Raw genomic sequence first — 15,072 nt, forward strand, 5'->3', positions numbered from 1 at the left:
ATAGACTACAAAGTGCATGCACAGCTGGCAATAGTCAGCAGCTCAAAGTCCACCTGGCAGCTGATTTTTAGCAGCAATCCTCAAAGATGGATACTTGGGCTGATTGTAAGGCAGCAGTGGAAGCCCGCTGCACCACAAGGGATGGGGAGCCAGGAGCTCAGTAAAAGAACACAGGCAGCAGGGCAAGGGCCTTAGCAGTAAGGACCCAGTTCTACAGTACCTAAACAAGGCAAGCGGGGTCTGGCTGTGGTAGGCAGAGTCAGACACTGTCCAGTGATCACAAGGCAAGGCCATAGTAGTGAGGCACAGCTGAAGTCAAGGCAGGAAATCAGTCCACAGGTTGGGGTCCAAGTCTGGATCAGCAGGGCTCAAGACCAGGCACAGATGTGGCTGCAATGTAATGAGAGCTGTAGCTTAGGTGGGGGCCAGTAGAGCTGCATCTTAAAGCAGCTCCCAAGTGAAAGGAGTCAGCTTTTGCTGAGGCCTTCCTGCAGGGCTGTCTGGGACCACTCTCTCCAAGGGCACCAAAGGAAGGGGGACAGCCCTCAGCTGTGCTATCCCTGATTTGGCCCTGAACCCAGGAAGCCAGACCTCCAGGAAAGAGGATGGTCTCAGGGCCCTCACACTGATACTGTTTAATGTCTTTATTAAAGACCAGAATGACAGTGCACTCTCAGTGTTGTGACTGACGTCACTGAGAAGAACGGTTGATAAGGTGTTTGTATCCAAAGAAGAGCAGCAAAACTGGTGAAGGGTGTAGAGCACAAGTCTTATGAGGAGCAGATGAGGGAAGTGGGGTTGTTTAGTCTGGAGAAAAGGAGGCTCAGGGGACACCTTATCGCTCTCTATAACTGCCTGAAAGGAGGCTGTAGTGAGGTGGGGGTTGGTCTCTTTTCCCACGTAACAAGTGACAGGATGAGAGGAAATGGCTGAGGTTGCACCAGGGGAGGTTTAGATTGGATCTAAGGAAAAATTTCGTCACCAAAAAGGTTGTCAAGCATTGGAACAGGCTGCCCAGGGAAGTGGTTGAGTCACCATCCCTGGAGGTATTTAAAAGACACGTAAGTGTGGTGCTCAGGGACATGGTTCAGTGTTGGACTTGGCAGTATTAGATTTGGGGTTAGTCTCGATGACCTTGAAGGTCTTTTCCAAGGGTTCTATTATTCTGTGTGGAGGGCTGGGCTGCCATTTAGAGGGACCTTAACAGGGAGAGAAACAGGATGGCAGGAACCTGCCAGGGAGGAGCAGGGGCTGGCTGCCCTGCAAGGGAAAATTAACTGGCAGCAAGGCAGGCAGGGGAAGATCTCAGTAACAAGGATCCAGAATGTTGAGTCATTAAATCTGCGTCAGGATGAGGCCTGGACACAGTGAACAGGCCCAGTTCCAGCCCCGTGATCACCTCAAAAGTCTGCAGTGACAATGCCATGCTAAGTAGATCCAAAACCAAACCAGAGGGTCTGGGCTAGGATCAGGATCAAAAAGGTACAAGATAAGGTGCAGATGTAGATGATACACATCTGCAGTGTAGCAGAGGTAGGAGCCAGCAGTATAGCTTCAGCATAAAAGCTGTTCCCAAGGGAATGGAGGGACATGCCCTCACTTCTATCTTGCTTTGCAACAGTTCTCACCAGTGAAGGAGCTGATCTTGAACTGAGCCAGCTACACTCCTGAACTCAGGCAACTAAATTACTAGAAGGGGGGAATGTGCTCAGGAACGTGACAGTGTCTCATGAAATTCAGCAAAGGCAAATGCAAAATCCTGCATCTGGAATAGAATATTGTAATGGCACAGGCTGACTATCTAGAAAGCAGATCTGTAGAAAAGGACCTAGGGTTACCTAAAGGACAAGAAGACAAGTATGAATAAGCAGTGCACTTCTGCAGCAATGCAAGCTAACACACAAATCCAGTTGCATTAGTAAGAATATAGCCAGCGGGTTAGTTGAAGTGCTTATTCTCCTTTAGCTGGCACTTGTGAGGCTGCATTTAGAGAAATGTTTCAAGCTGGGGTTCCCCGATATAAGAAAGACATTGGCTAACTGGCAGAGTGAGTCCAGTGGATGCCATAAAGACGGTTAAAGAACGAGACCACATGACGTACAAGAAGAGGCTGAGTTCACTGGCCTTGTTCACTTTGAATAGAAGAAGGCTAGGTGGCAGCTAACTGCTGTCTTCAACCATGTGGTATGTGGAAACAGAGAAGATGGAGCCAGCCTTCTTGGATATGCATAGTAAATATATGAGAAGCAATGAACAAAAGTTGCAGGAGGGCAAATTCCTGATAATTACAAGGGGAAAAAAGTCACCATGAGGATGGCCAAGATTCCCAGAGAGGCTGTAAAATCTTCAACTCTGGAAATATTCAAAACTTGACTGGACAAGGTTCCCCAGCAACCTAAGTTCAATGTTGGATCTAATTTCAAAGTTACCCCTGCTTAAGGCCCCACAGTGTTGAGGGTTGGGGGGAGAGGGGATCAAACAATGGAGAATGAGACCAGGTCACATTCCAAGAACCCTGCCAGCCTAAATTACTCTATGTCATGCATCTTATTGTCAGCTCAGCTTTTAGGAATGTCTTAGAATGTATTTTAAAAGCAACACTTGGAAACATGGTCTGTATGTAACTTTTATTATAAGGGTATGATGAACTTATGTATACTGTTAATTTTAATGAAGAATAGATATAATGGTTCGTTGTCCACATGGAGGATGGTGCCATGTGTACTTCTGCAGGGGTGACCAAGGTTTGATACTATATAATAATGTCATAATGATCTGAAAGATGGAATAGTGTGCTTATTAAATCTGCAAACAGCACTAGGCTGGAAGCAACTGTGTGTACATTGGAGGACAAGATTAGAATTCAAAATGATCCTGACAAACTGTAGGAATGGTCTGAGAAAAACAGGTTGCTATTGAACAGACACAAGTGTGAGGCATTACTTTTAGAAGGCATACTAAATTGCACCAATACAGGATGCGGCTCATCTAGCTTGTTTTTAGTTCTGCAGAACAGGATCCAGGGGCAACAGAGGATAAACTGAATAAAAGTCAACAGTGCCATGCTGCAGCAATAAAAGCAAACAACACTGGCATTTTTTCTTTAAAAGGTGTAGCCTGCAAGACATGTGAAATAATCTTTCCACTTTACACAGTACTGTAAAGTCTTAACTGTAGTAGTCAGCCCAGTTTTAAGCACAACTTCAGGAAAGATGCAGAACAATTAACTCAAGATTATGACCTTAAACATAAACCCTACTGGAATTCTAATGACAGAGTAATTTTGACTTACTTTCTTGGGGCAACTGTAAACATCCAGAAATACATCCTTTTCCCTGCTGTGTGCCATACCCCTTCTTTTACAGTCATAGATCGAAATGATTAAGCCAATATCAATAAAATATCCTGAAAAGTAATCTTAAAGCAAGGAAAAATAAATAATATTTGGAACTTGAGGAAGAAGTGTATCATCGCTCTTGTTTTTTCTAGATGATAGCTGCCTTTTTTTTTTTTTTTTTGGCAGTGATGTCAGAAAACAAAAGAACTATCCTGAAAAACACATTCTTCTAATTTTAGTGCAAGCAAACAAACAACTATATAAATCCCCTTGGATAAATCCTGCACTTACTTTCACTCATGAAACTTCTCTGAAGTCAGTTGCTTTGCAGGAATATAGTGAATATGTTTACTAGGTGTTTAGGTTTTCTTAAAAAACTATTTCTAATGTTAAAGATATAATTTAGGAGGATAATCATAGAATCATTGAATCATAGAACAGCCCAGGTTGGAGGGGACCTCCAAAGATCATCTAGTCCAGCCTTTAGTGGGAAAGAGAGCCTAGATGAGATTATCTAGCAGCCTGCCCAACTGTATCTCCAATGACGGGAACGCTACCACACCCCTTGGGAGGTTGTCCCAATCAATGATTGTTCTCACTGTAAAAAAAGTCTTTCTTATGTCTACTCTCACTGCCCCTTGTACCCATTGCCCCTTCTTTTCTCCATGCGGTTCCTTGTGAAGTGTCCCTGTCCTCTTTGTAGCTGCCCTTTAAGTACTGCAATACCATGATGAGGTGGCCCCTGAGCCTTCTCTTCTCCACGGAGAAAAGACCTAACTCTTTTAGCCTTTCCTCAGAGGCCAGGTTCTCCAGACCTTTGATCATCTTCGTGGCCCTCCTTTGGACCCTCTCCAGCTTGTCCACATCTTTTTTGAATTGTGGGGACAGAAACTGGACCCAGTACTCTGGGTGCAACCCGACAAGTGCTGAGTAGAGTGGGAAATAATGTCAAATACTACTCAGTTACTGTAGGTTCCTGCTGATACTACCAGTATTTTGGTAAACTCATGACCGTTCCCTGATAATAAAATTAGGCCATTAAACATATACACTTTGTTGCCATAAATTAGCATATAAATTTTAAATGTTCCATTGACCTTGATTCCTTAGTGCATTACAAAAGCTAAGTCCTTCAAGTTATAATTTAATGGTATCTGTTTGGGAAAAAGCTAAAGTCACTTGGTTTGTTCAGCCTGGAGGAGACTGAGGGGAGACCTCATAGCGGTGTACAGTTTCCTCACAAGGGGAGGAGGAGGGGCAGGCGCTGATCTCTTCTCTCCAGTGACCAATGACAGGACCTGAGGGAATGGCAGGAAGATGTGCCAGGGGAGGTTTATGTTGGATATTAGGAAAAGGTTCTTCACCCAGAGGGTGGTGGAGCACTGGAACAGGCTCCCCAGGGAGGCAGTCACGGCACCAAGCCTGGCGATATTTAAGAAGCACTTGGATGACGCCCTCAGAGATATGGTGTGAATTTGGGGTTGTCCTGTGCAGGGACAGGAGTTGGACTCAGTGATCCTTGTGAGTCCCTTCCAGCTCAGGACGTTCTGTGATTCTAATGAGATATGAGAGTTTGCAATCCTTTTTGTCTCCTGCTGTCAGTCATGCTGTGGTATACAGATAGAGTTGTGTGACCAGCATCTTTTCTGTCTACACATTTATATGGTTCCAAGTAGTTGAAGTATAAACATGCAGAAGCATATAAAATAAACATCATTTGCCAATGAATTAGGTCTTTTTCTTCAGCAAATAGACATGTATAATAGCAACAATTACTTGTATTATTGCAGAGAATGTTTCCACCAAAAGTTAATTTCCATCATAAGTTATTTTCTAGAAACTCATTAAAAGAAAAATGTCAGAAGTAACAATAATTTAGCTCATACATGTAGAACTTAACTTGTTGTATCATTTTTAAGGCACCTGAATTGATTTTGAAAGAGCTACATGTTTTTAACCCTAATTAGACTTTGGAATTTATAAGAAGAAATAATTTTTGTTAAAAACAGCACATGGAAATGTAGTTGTAAAAAGCATATTGGAGTAACAATGGCAGTATGGACTAATTTCTTTGTGAATCGGTCATGCTGGGATGAACGTCAGAGGATAATTCTGAAATTTAGCTGTCAGCTTGGCACACTGTGTGCAAAAGGAGTGCTTAACAAAGAGTAGGGAATATAGGGAGAGGAGAGACCAACATGATTTTGTTAAGATCCTTACTGTTGTCTAGAAAATAGATCTTCATGGGTCCTCATGTTACCACATTCCCATTGTGTAAGACCCAACAATATAGAATGAAGTATCTACAGATCAAGGAGATGAGATATCAATAACAATGAAATGAAAAATCAGTTATGGAGAGAACCACCAAAGAGGTCAATATTAATAACCGACCTTCATAATAATTGACCTAATAATAACTTCAGTATTTAAAATTACTGTATTCATTTCGGTAGTGAAAAGGCTCTCATGGCTATGTTCATAAAAAATAAAAAAGATGAGAATAAAATGGCTGAATTGATTAAGCAGCCCAAATTCATGGTTTTAAAGCAAGATTTGTGAATCAATCACAGAATAAACCCTTTCAAAGCCAAGAATGTAAGAGCTGTGCATTACCATAACAAACTGTGCCATATATATTCTGTAATATTATGAATCCTGCTATTTACATCTATGCACCTTTTCCTATGATTATACCATAATGCAAGTAATAAAGAAAAAAAAAAGACAAATTGAGTACTTATTTTCATTTCAAAGCAAGAGTTATATTTTAAGTGGATCTGGTTACTGTTTAACTCCTTCTCAGACTAGTACCTCTTGTTACTCTAAAAGCTTACATTTAATGAATTCTTCCCAGTCGTGTTTACAATCATGAGAACAAACACAACAAACATAATGTCCATTTTGTTTTTACTGCTCAGAGTGTAAAAGGCAGAGAAAAAAAATAATTTTTAATAATATAAATTTCATATAGATATTAAATACATATTTTTAAAATTACAACTGAATTATTTGGGTAACCTATTGCAACAAAAATTAAAATAACTTAGTGAAGTCATACTGGCTTTATCTGCTTCACTGTGATTGAAATGTTTATAATCTCACTTGGAAGGCCTGTTACAGTGTTTCTGAAATTGCATATGGTATAACAAAACTTGCCTCTGGAAATACCTACAAGGTATTTTTTTCATGCTTTTTTTTTCTCTTTCAAGACTAAAGAAAAGGAATTATAGAAGAAGCAGGTAGAAATCATTTACAGTTAGAGTAGCAAGAAAATTCTAACTTCAGGTGCTTTACTGCTGCTTTAATGCACCCTGTCGCGTGGAAGTTTAAAACAGTGAATGGAACTATTTGGTGTAATACATATGCACAGCAGGGTAAGTTTAGATGCTGTGATAGCCTTTCAGTTTGGTTTTCCCAGCTTTTTACTTTAAACTTATAGGAAATCCTAGTTTTCAAGAGAAAGGGGCTAATAGCACTTCCTGAGCCTGGCAGAGGAACAAATCACATTATCCTTACTCATGAGAATAGTCTAATTAAACACAACAGGGGTCCTCATAAGGACATGGTAAAGCAAGCAGTATTCTGATGTCACTGTGGCAGATAAATGAAAATTCTCTAACTCTTTCAAACATGGTTCAGTCCTGTTCTACATCATTTCACTATTAAAATTTTATTTTCTAAGATTTAATGTAAATATAGGTTTGTACAAAATGGACCCTATTCACTTAAGTAGTTCCATTCTTTGTAGCCAGGAGTCTGTCTTCTAAAACATGTTTTTTTCAAGCTTTCTCAGTTGAATGACTACATAATCTTTTTACCCCCAAGATAAAGTAGTATTGCTACAATTTATTTTACAACTCAAATAAAAAGTGAGCTAAAATTTTAAACAATTATTTGTTAGTTTTATTTTCTCCCCCATCTGTTTGTTTGTTGCAAGCATGGGAACATGGATACGTGCCTTGTTCTTTGGTTTTTGAAATTATATTTGAGACCACCTTCTGGCATTTATGAAGAATGGAGGCTGAAAAAATGTAAACACTATCATGAAATAAACCTCCTGTCACCTATTACAGCTGAAGCAAAGGCATGCTCTGGGAGCAAAGGCATTGTTTTACCTCATTTCAGTGGGGAGCAAGTGTTGTGGAAGGCACAGAAAGGGACAAGATCAGATCCTGGCAATAGTCCTGTCTTTGTGAACGATAAAGGAGTACATAGCATCCTTCCGCACATATTGCCTCCTGCCACACCTATTCTGGGCCTGTGTCAATGACTGATGATAAAAGCTGAACTGAAAATGGTTATAATTACACAAATATTGGGATTTGCTAATGTAGAACACCTTGCTGGACTGGGACCCAACTATCCACCTCATGAATGAAACTGTCACTGACAAATTCACAGGCTGCGTACCAAATGTGTCAATATCAAGAAGATGAGACAAACGTTATTTTTAAAGAAATGAATCATGTTCTTTAGCATTTCTAGTGTATGTACTTTAGTGTATGTATTTTAATTTTCAATCTGATGAGGTGTTAAAATGGAAGCAAATGAACACCAGAGCTGCAATTACTACAGGGCTGAGATTAGTATTACAGTTTTGTTGTTCTTTCAGAATGCCAGTGCTACAATAATGTTCATATGAGTTGACGAATGGCTCACCTCAATGAAAGTTTGCTTATCAAAAACAAACACTGTTGATTAGAGAAGACAACTACTTCTGAACAGTGTTCCAGCTCATAAAGGAAACATGATTTTTTTAAAATTTATTTGTAAAACCAAATATGAGTTTAAGAACTAAAAGAAGTCTCTCCTATTAAACATAATGTTGGTGATTTGCCTTCTTTTAATCAGAGTCTTTTTCCTATACCACATATAGTATGTTATGTGATTTCAGCAGAGGAAATGACAGTCAGCTAGTGGAAGTCCTAAACTGGAAATTATACAATGAAGGATTTCACAAATAAAACTTCTAAACAAACTCATGATTACAACTTTAATAGAAATTCAGTGTGCAGGAGTACGTTCATAGTTGTATATGGAACAGCTGTAGTCAAGAATTACCCCAGCATTTGGGTACTGGGGTATGTATATAAATCATGAAGTCTTCCATAAATAGTAGTATGAAGTATAAAATAGATAATAAAACATATCTAATCATATTTTGTTATCCCACTTTACTAGAGAAAGAAACTTTATGTGGTTGTGCTATCGGTCCATCTGTACCATCACAGAGATGAACAAGTCATTGACAAATGTTAAGGAAATTTAACAACAGATCTCAAAGTTACAAGGTTATTTGGGGATTTGTAAAAGTTGCTAAGTGGATGAAGATATAAATTAATATACTTACCAGTATAAAGGCAATTGTAACTTAGCTCCGTACCCCTTTATCAGGCAGCAGCCACCAGATGAATCAGAACAAGAAAACTGGTCAACCTACCAGCCAACATGAAGCTTCCAGCCAACCACACTATTTGGAGCAACATGCTTCACCAAACAGTTGTGGATACGGGAATAATAAAGGGGAGACCTGTCAACTGTTAGCTGTTAAGAGAGTTAAAATCTTTAGTGAATGTTACAGAGTTTTAGGTCAGTTTTGCAAAAAATAAAAAAAAGGTATGTATTCTTGAATTTTCAAAAATATTTACATAATTAAATAACTTATGTTTACAGAAACTTGAGGACCTCAAAACCCTAAGAGGTTACCTGGTTGCCAGATAGGATTATTAAGAACACGAAATATTCCTTTTTGAAATCAAGATGAACAGTTCTGGACCGCCTACCTTGAACATTTGCATAACTGGTTGGTTTGTAGACTGGAACAGTAATTTAATATTCCTAAATAGTCAAAAGTTTTACTGTTTGGATTAGCTTTTTTTGTTTGCCTTTTTTTACGGGAAATGGGGTAAAGTAGAACAAGTAATGAAATCCTTCACTGACATTTCCAAGTTAAGGCTTTTTGCCTAGGCTTTTCTGGAGGATCTTTTTAAAAGCTTCTGGAATGGGACTTAACTTCAGCCAAGGATAGAAACAGCAAGTGCATTTGAAATACACTACTCCATCAGCTCATCATTATCTACTAGCTGGAAATTATTGTGCCCAGAACTCACCCCAAGATACACAGGAGCTTCTCATCCACTACAGTTGAAAGTCTGCCTGGTAACCTCACTGGAATACCCCTCTTTGGGGTTTTAATCCAAGATGGGCTGGACTGCAATAAAACAGTTAAGCACATGCGTATTCAGTTTTGCTACTTCTGCTACGGGGCTGGTGGCAATGGAACCTCTGGCCCCTACACAAGTATACAAAATTAAAGTATACCTTTACTCTGAGTCATGCAGGGTTGCTCGTGGATGGTGGCAAATTGTTAAGGACTTTCATTCCAAGAAAACTTTATGCTTTCATATCTCTCATAACCAATCTTTTGGGTTTTCTCACAATCTTTTGCAGCTTTCTGCAATAATGTTGATTCTGCGATTCTCAGCTAATGACTGTTTTAGTCATGTCTATGCATCTGGGCTATGCATACTGTTAAGCACCTATGGACCTTGCAAACTAGTAAATGTAGCACACTGTATTTGCAAGTATGTAGAGCTCATGCATGGCATAGTACAGGGCTGAGGTCTTCTCTTTTTCTCTTGGTGGAGCTTAGAGCAGCTGTTGTAATCCTGGAAGACATAGTGATCAAGTCCTGCTGATTCATTGTGTTTATGCAGTTTATTATCTAAAGCTGGATATAAGGAAGACTGGCAGTCCAGCGAAAATCCCAAATTTGGGGTTACAGAAGAAACAGGACGAATGGTATTCTGAAAGCAGGGGACAAGACTTGTTGTAAAATTCACTTTGCAACGACAGTCACTACGAAGACAAGACAGAACATGTTTTTGAACATTGTTGGATTATCTCCAGCACATGTAGAGCAAATATATACAACTTTATTTAAATGACTATTTGAATATTTTGAGCATCCTCAAAGGATCAGAGGTACTTCTGTTTCTCTGATATGATACTGGAGAGGCTTGAAAAAATGCTCATTGCCATGAGGCATCGCTGAAACCAAGGGGCTCATTAAAACTGCCGTTGACTGGATTTCTTTGTATCTAACACCACCACCACGAACCAGGAGTGCAAGTATTAACAAGAACACTGGAAAAACACCTCTCTCCTTGAAGAAGCAGCACCTGAGCTCTCAAGCTGGCAGAACCCAGTTTCCCCATCCCTCCCCATGCCCAACGAGGGGACAGCTCAGGAACCCTCACACAACCCCTGACACTCTCACTCAAAACTGACCACTTTCTAAGACTGAAATTGCTATACCCCCCAAAAAAAAACCCAACAAAAGGTCCCTATCCAGACACTTTTCCTCACGCAACAGCACGGGACCAATGTGGGGAAGGCACGGCAGAGACCACAGAGGCTTGGAAGCCTGGCAGCCGGCCGAGGAGCCCCGCAGGGCCCTGCCCTGCCCTGCCGGCCGGAGGGCGGCCCAGGGCCCCTCACCGGCAGGGTCCCGGGGGAGGCGAGGAGGGGCCGCCATCCCGCCACGGCGCCCTGCGGCCGGCAACGGGCGCCAACGGCCGCGCAACCCGAGGGACGGAGCTGCCGCCCGCCCCTCCGGCAGGGGGCGCCCTGGGGCGGCGGGGCGAGGCGGGCCGCTCGCCCGGGGGGCCGGCCCCGCGTCGGGGCGGGCGGGCGGGCGCACGCCACCCTCTCACTTCAGGCGGCGTTACGTAATCTCCCCGGAGCCGGGGGGCACCGGCCAGCGGCTTGCGGCACCCCGGCGGGGAGGCGGCGGCTCCGCGCCTCAGCGCAGCCCCTCACACCGCCGCGGTGGCGGCGCGGACCCCGTGCACCTGCTCACCTGTCTCCCGGCCGGTTGCGGCGGGGAAAGGGGGGGTGGGTGTCCGGCCCGGCCACTCCCCCCGACGGGCTCGGCGCAGGCGCCCTAGCGGCTACCGCAGGCAGGGGGCGGCAACATGGCGGCGTGAGCGGCGGCGGTTTCGGCTCCACAACAACAGCGGCAGCGGCGATCGCTCGCGCCTCCGTTAGCTCCGCGCGCCGCTCGCCTCTGCCCGGGCCGCGCCGAGCTCGGCGGCTCCCGCTCCTCCCGCTCCTCCCGCTCCGCGGCGGGGAGGCGGCCCGGCCGGGCAGCCTTCGGCTAACGGGGCATCGGCGCCCATAATAATCTCTCATTATAGCGGAGCGGGGGAGCGGCTCCTGGGACGGTGCCTGCGCCTCCGGCCGGCTCCCTGCGGCCCCGCCGGGTGCGACTGCGGTGGATGCGCGGCTCGGCCCGGCCGGGCGGGGAGGCGGCCGCGGCGGCAGGTGCCGGTAACGGCGGGGGGTAAATGGCGAGCGAGAAGCCGGTGTCGGGGCCGGACCCGCAGCCCGCGGGACTCATCTCCGTCGGGGCCGGCGGTGGAGGCGGCGGCGGAGGCGGCGGCAGCGGCAGCAGCGTCGCGGTGATGGGGGAGCTGAGGGCGTCGGGCTCCGGGTCCGTGGTGCTCCCCGCGGGGATGATTAACCCGTCGGTGCCGATCCGCAATATCCGGATGAAATTCGCCGTCCTCATCGGGCTCATCCAGGTCGGGGAGGTCAGCAACCGGGACATCGTGGAGACGGTGCTGAACCTGGTAAGCGGCCGGGCACCCCGCCCCGGTGACGCCCCGGCGGGCAGGGGGCCGCCGGGCACCGGCCCGTGCAGCCCACCTCCTCCCGGGGCTGCTCCCTGCTCCCCCCGCCCCCGGGCAACCCCAAAGGGACCTTCATTTTTCCTGCCCGTGTCCCTCCTACACGTACGGCCCTTCTCCGACCATCTTTCCTTCCCAAACTCCTCTTGTTCCTGTCTCACCGTTAATACCGCGACCTGCTCTTCTCGTCGTGCCTGTGACAGAAGCCCCCCTCAGCGCTCCCTAAACTCTACGCAGGACCCTGCCTAGTACAGACAGGCCACTCTCCCCCCCCCCCCCCCCAATGCCTCCCCCCGGCCGCCTCCTACAGAAGTGGAGTGTGTGCAATTCACAGTGTAAAAAATAAAGAGATTAAGTAATTTGCAATTTCGGGTTCTGGACGCTGCCCTATAACCTGGTTGCCTCCTCTTTGGAAAAAGAGTGGTGTGAGTGTAGTATCTGGCTTTAATCGAAAAAGATATAAAAAAGCAGCCTGAGCTGGTATTATTTCTTAGTGGCTGAAACATGTGAAGGGTTTAACCCTGTTAGCTCAGAGCTAGTTGAGTATTTTATGTGGAGGAAGGGGGATGACGGAGATTTTTGCAAGGGTTTTGTATTCTTAAATATCCATGATAGTTGTATTGCAGTGTTGTATTGGGTTGCTCATATCTTAATAATCTGCTGTGCTTTCCAAAACAAATTCTTGTCTTCAAAGTAAGTGCCGTTGTTAATTTTGTTTAAGGTCTGTGCATTGCAAAACACTTATACGCTGGTAGATAGCTTGAAACACAGAGGAGGTGCTAAAATGTAGCTCCTTAGTCATCTGCTCACTTCATGGAGTGAAAGAGTTACTGCAGGACTGTATGACTTAATGTTTTTGCGCTACCTACACCAAAGCCTGAGGAACCTACAGAAGCCAAACGAGTGGTTCTAAAAATGAATCACTTTCAATTATGTGCAATTTGGTGCTGCTCCTGAATGCAAGATTTGCTGCAGCAAAGCTTTTGAAGCAGTTCGGTCAATGAAATATCCTCAATTTTTGCATATAAAATAGGATAGAAAAATGACTGCTCAAAACTGAATGGCAATTAATTGAAACTGCCTTTGTTTCAAGTGAGTTTAATGCTTCTAAGGTCCACTCATTTTGTACCAAGTCATGTAAAGAATATATTTTGTTTCAAACACTTTAAAAGGATGTAGTTTTCTGCTTGACAGTTATTTGCATTTGACCTAGCACAGACTGAATGGAAAAGCTGCAGCATGCAGGGAAAGACATGGTTTGGTCAGATCATTTTAATATTTATGGCTTATCTGAACACACAGGGTTAAAGCCCTAATAGTTTTGTGAATATATCAAAACAGTAATTTGGTATATTTCCCATTCCTCTCTACAAGCTGTTTGACACTTAACTGAAACCTGATTTTTAAATTTTTTTTTGTACAAGTCTGGTACAAGTCATCATAACTTTATTGGATTATTACCCATTCCTTTAAATGTAGCACTTGAAATAAGGGAATAACATAGTTATTTTATTAACTGGCTTTGTATAGATCATGACAGATACAAAGATGTTGAATCCTTTCCTGCTTTCTTTCTTCTTTTATTCTTCTTACTGATATTTAAGCTTATTTTAATTCTGGCTATTAGTGCTTCAGCAACTGGACTAATACTGCCTTGTCTTTGTGGGGAGAGGTTGGAATGTGTTTTGGTATTTGTGTGGAGGACGTACAGTGCTTGTTACAGTGCTTGCCTAGAAAATCTACCTAATAATTAGTTCCTGTTGCTGAAAACTATCCTTATATTTAAAAATAAACTCAAAAGTGTTTAACAGTGCTCTCAGCACTGGGAGACGTATACGAATGTGAAACTGCTTGGGAGTCTGCTGCAGTAGCGATGCATTCTGGATCAGTCATTACTTAACAGATGGACTCTAATATGCAATAGTCAGTATTCCCACAGCAGAGAGGGGTTATATTGTGTCTGCTAATCTTTTTCTTCTCAGGGCAGTGAATGTCTCAAACTTACGCTTGTATATTTGAAACTTGATTTACTCGCATGTGAAACAAACATAGTGAATATGGCAGATACAAAGTAAAGATGAAGGCATAGCCCTAAACTAATAAATGTTATCTGATTCTGTATTAATGATTTTAATAGCAACTTTAAATAAAATGCAGTTTTGTATTTTAGAAGCATTCTTTCAGGTGTGGGTGAGTTTGGAGAGAACTTGATTGGGTTTGTGTTTTGGTTTTCGTTTTTTTATTTTCTTCAGCTCTTACCTGTACTATTTCTGAATTACTTTTGGTGCAAGTGTGATAATGAGTGGACAGTGCTTAAAGAGCTGATCTCAGTTTGATATGTTTCTCTCAGAGCCTTAACATATCAACTGACATAACCCATACTATACCTTATTGGGTATCTGTAAGCCGTTTGGTAAGAGCTTTTTAGTATTGGAATTCTGCATAGCTGTGACTTCTTTTATTATTGGAGAGAATCAGAAGTTAGATTGAGATACTTTTTAAATTTTCTTATCTGAGATTACTGCTCCCTGTGTAAGGCTTAACTAAAGCTTAACTTCATTCTTCCTGCATCTGCGTGGAAGCGGCAGCAAATGTCTGAGACAGAACTTTGGTTTGGCTTGCCTTTGTCATGGAGATGGTCGCTCTTCTGTGAAGATTCCTCCTTAGGTTATCTCTTGGACAGCTTTTACCTTTAAATGTTTGTTTTGGTGGCCCCACGTTGTGGTGTCTGTTACCGCATTTCAGATTTACTTCACGTGGTACCTTCTGATGTTGATGGACATGGTGATTTATTGTATCTGTGAGGTGTTTTTATACAGTGCTGGAAATCTTTTTATTTTAAAAGTGCTTTTTATACAGTGCTGAAAATCTGTTTCCGTGTCTAATATGTTGTTGGATTTTCAGCTTTGCCAAATTTTAACAGTTGACTTTCAGCTTGGGCAGTATTTTGTTCTTCAGCATGCCTATGCTGTTTATGGGATTACTTGTTTCTCTTGATCCTTTTCTTTTTCTTAGTGGCACTTCTTTTCCTCTGAATTTACT

General features: G+C 43.1%; 1 protein-coding gene across 7 annotated transcripts in view; it reads left to right on the forward strand.

Annotated features, from left to right (window-relative positions):
• The first annotated feature begins 11,583 nt into the window (after positions 1–11,583).
• Positions 11,584–15,072, forward strand: part of NBEA (neurobeachin) — a 507,728-nt gene continuing 504,239 nt past the window's right edge. For all 7 annotated transcript variants that reach the window (XM_075085055.1, XM_075085072.1, XM_075085081.1 and 4 more), the window contains exon 1: positions 11,584–11,973. In XM_075085055.1, the coding sequence (XP_074941156.1) occupies positions 11,689–11,973 (285 nt within the window). In that variant the 5' untranslated portion in view covers positions 11,584–11,688. The remainder of the gene's footprint in view (positions 11,974–15,072) is intronic.

The sequence above is a fragment of the Phalacrocorax aristotelis genome, chromosome 1 (genome assembly GCF_949628215.1).
Source record: "Phalacrocorax aristotelis chromosome 1, bGulAri2.1, whole genome shotgun sequence".
Lineage (NCBI taxonomy): Eukaryota > Metazoa > Chordata > Aves > Suliformes > Phalacrocoracidae > Phalacrocorax > Phalacrocorax aristotelis.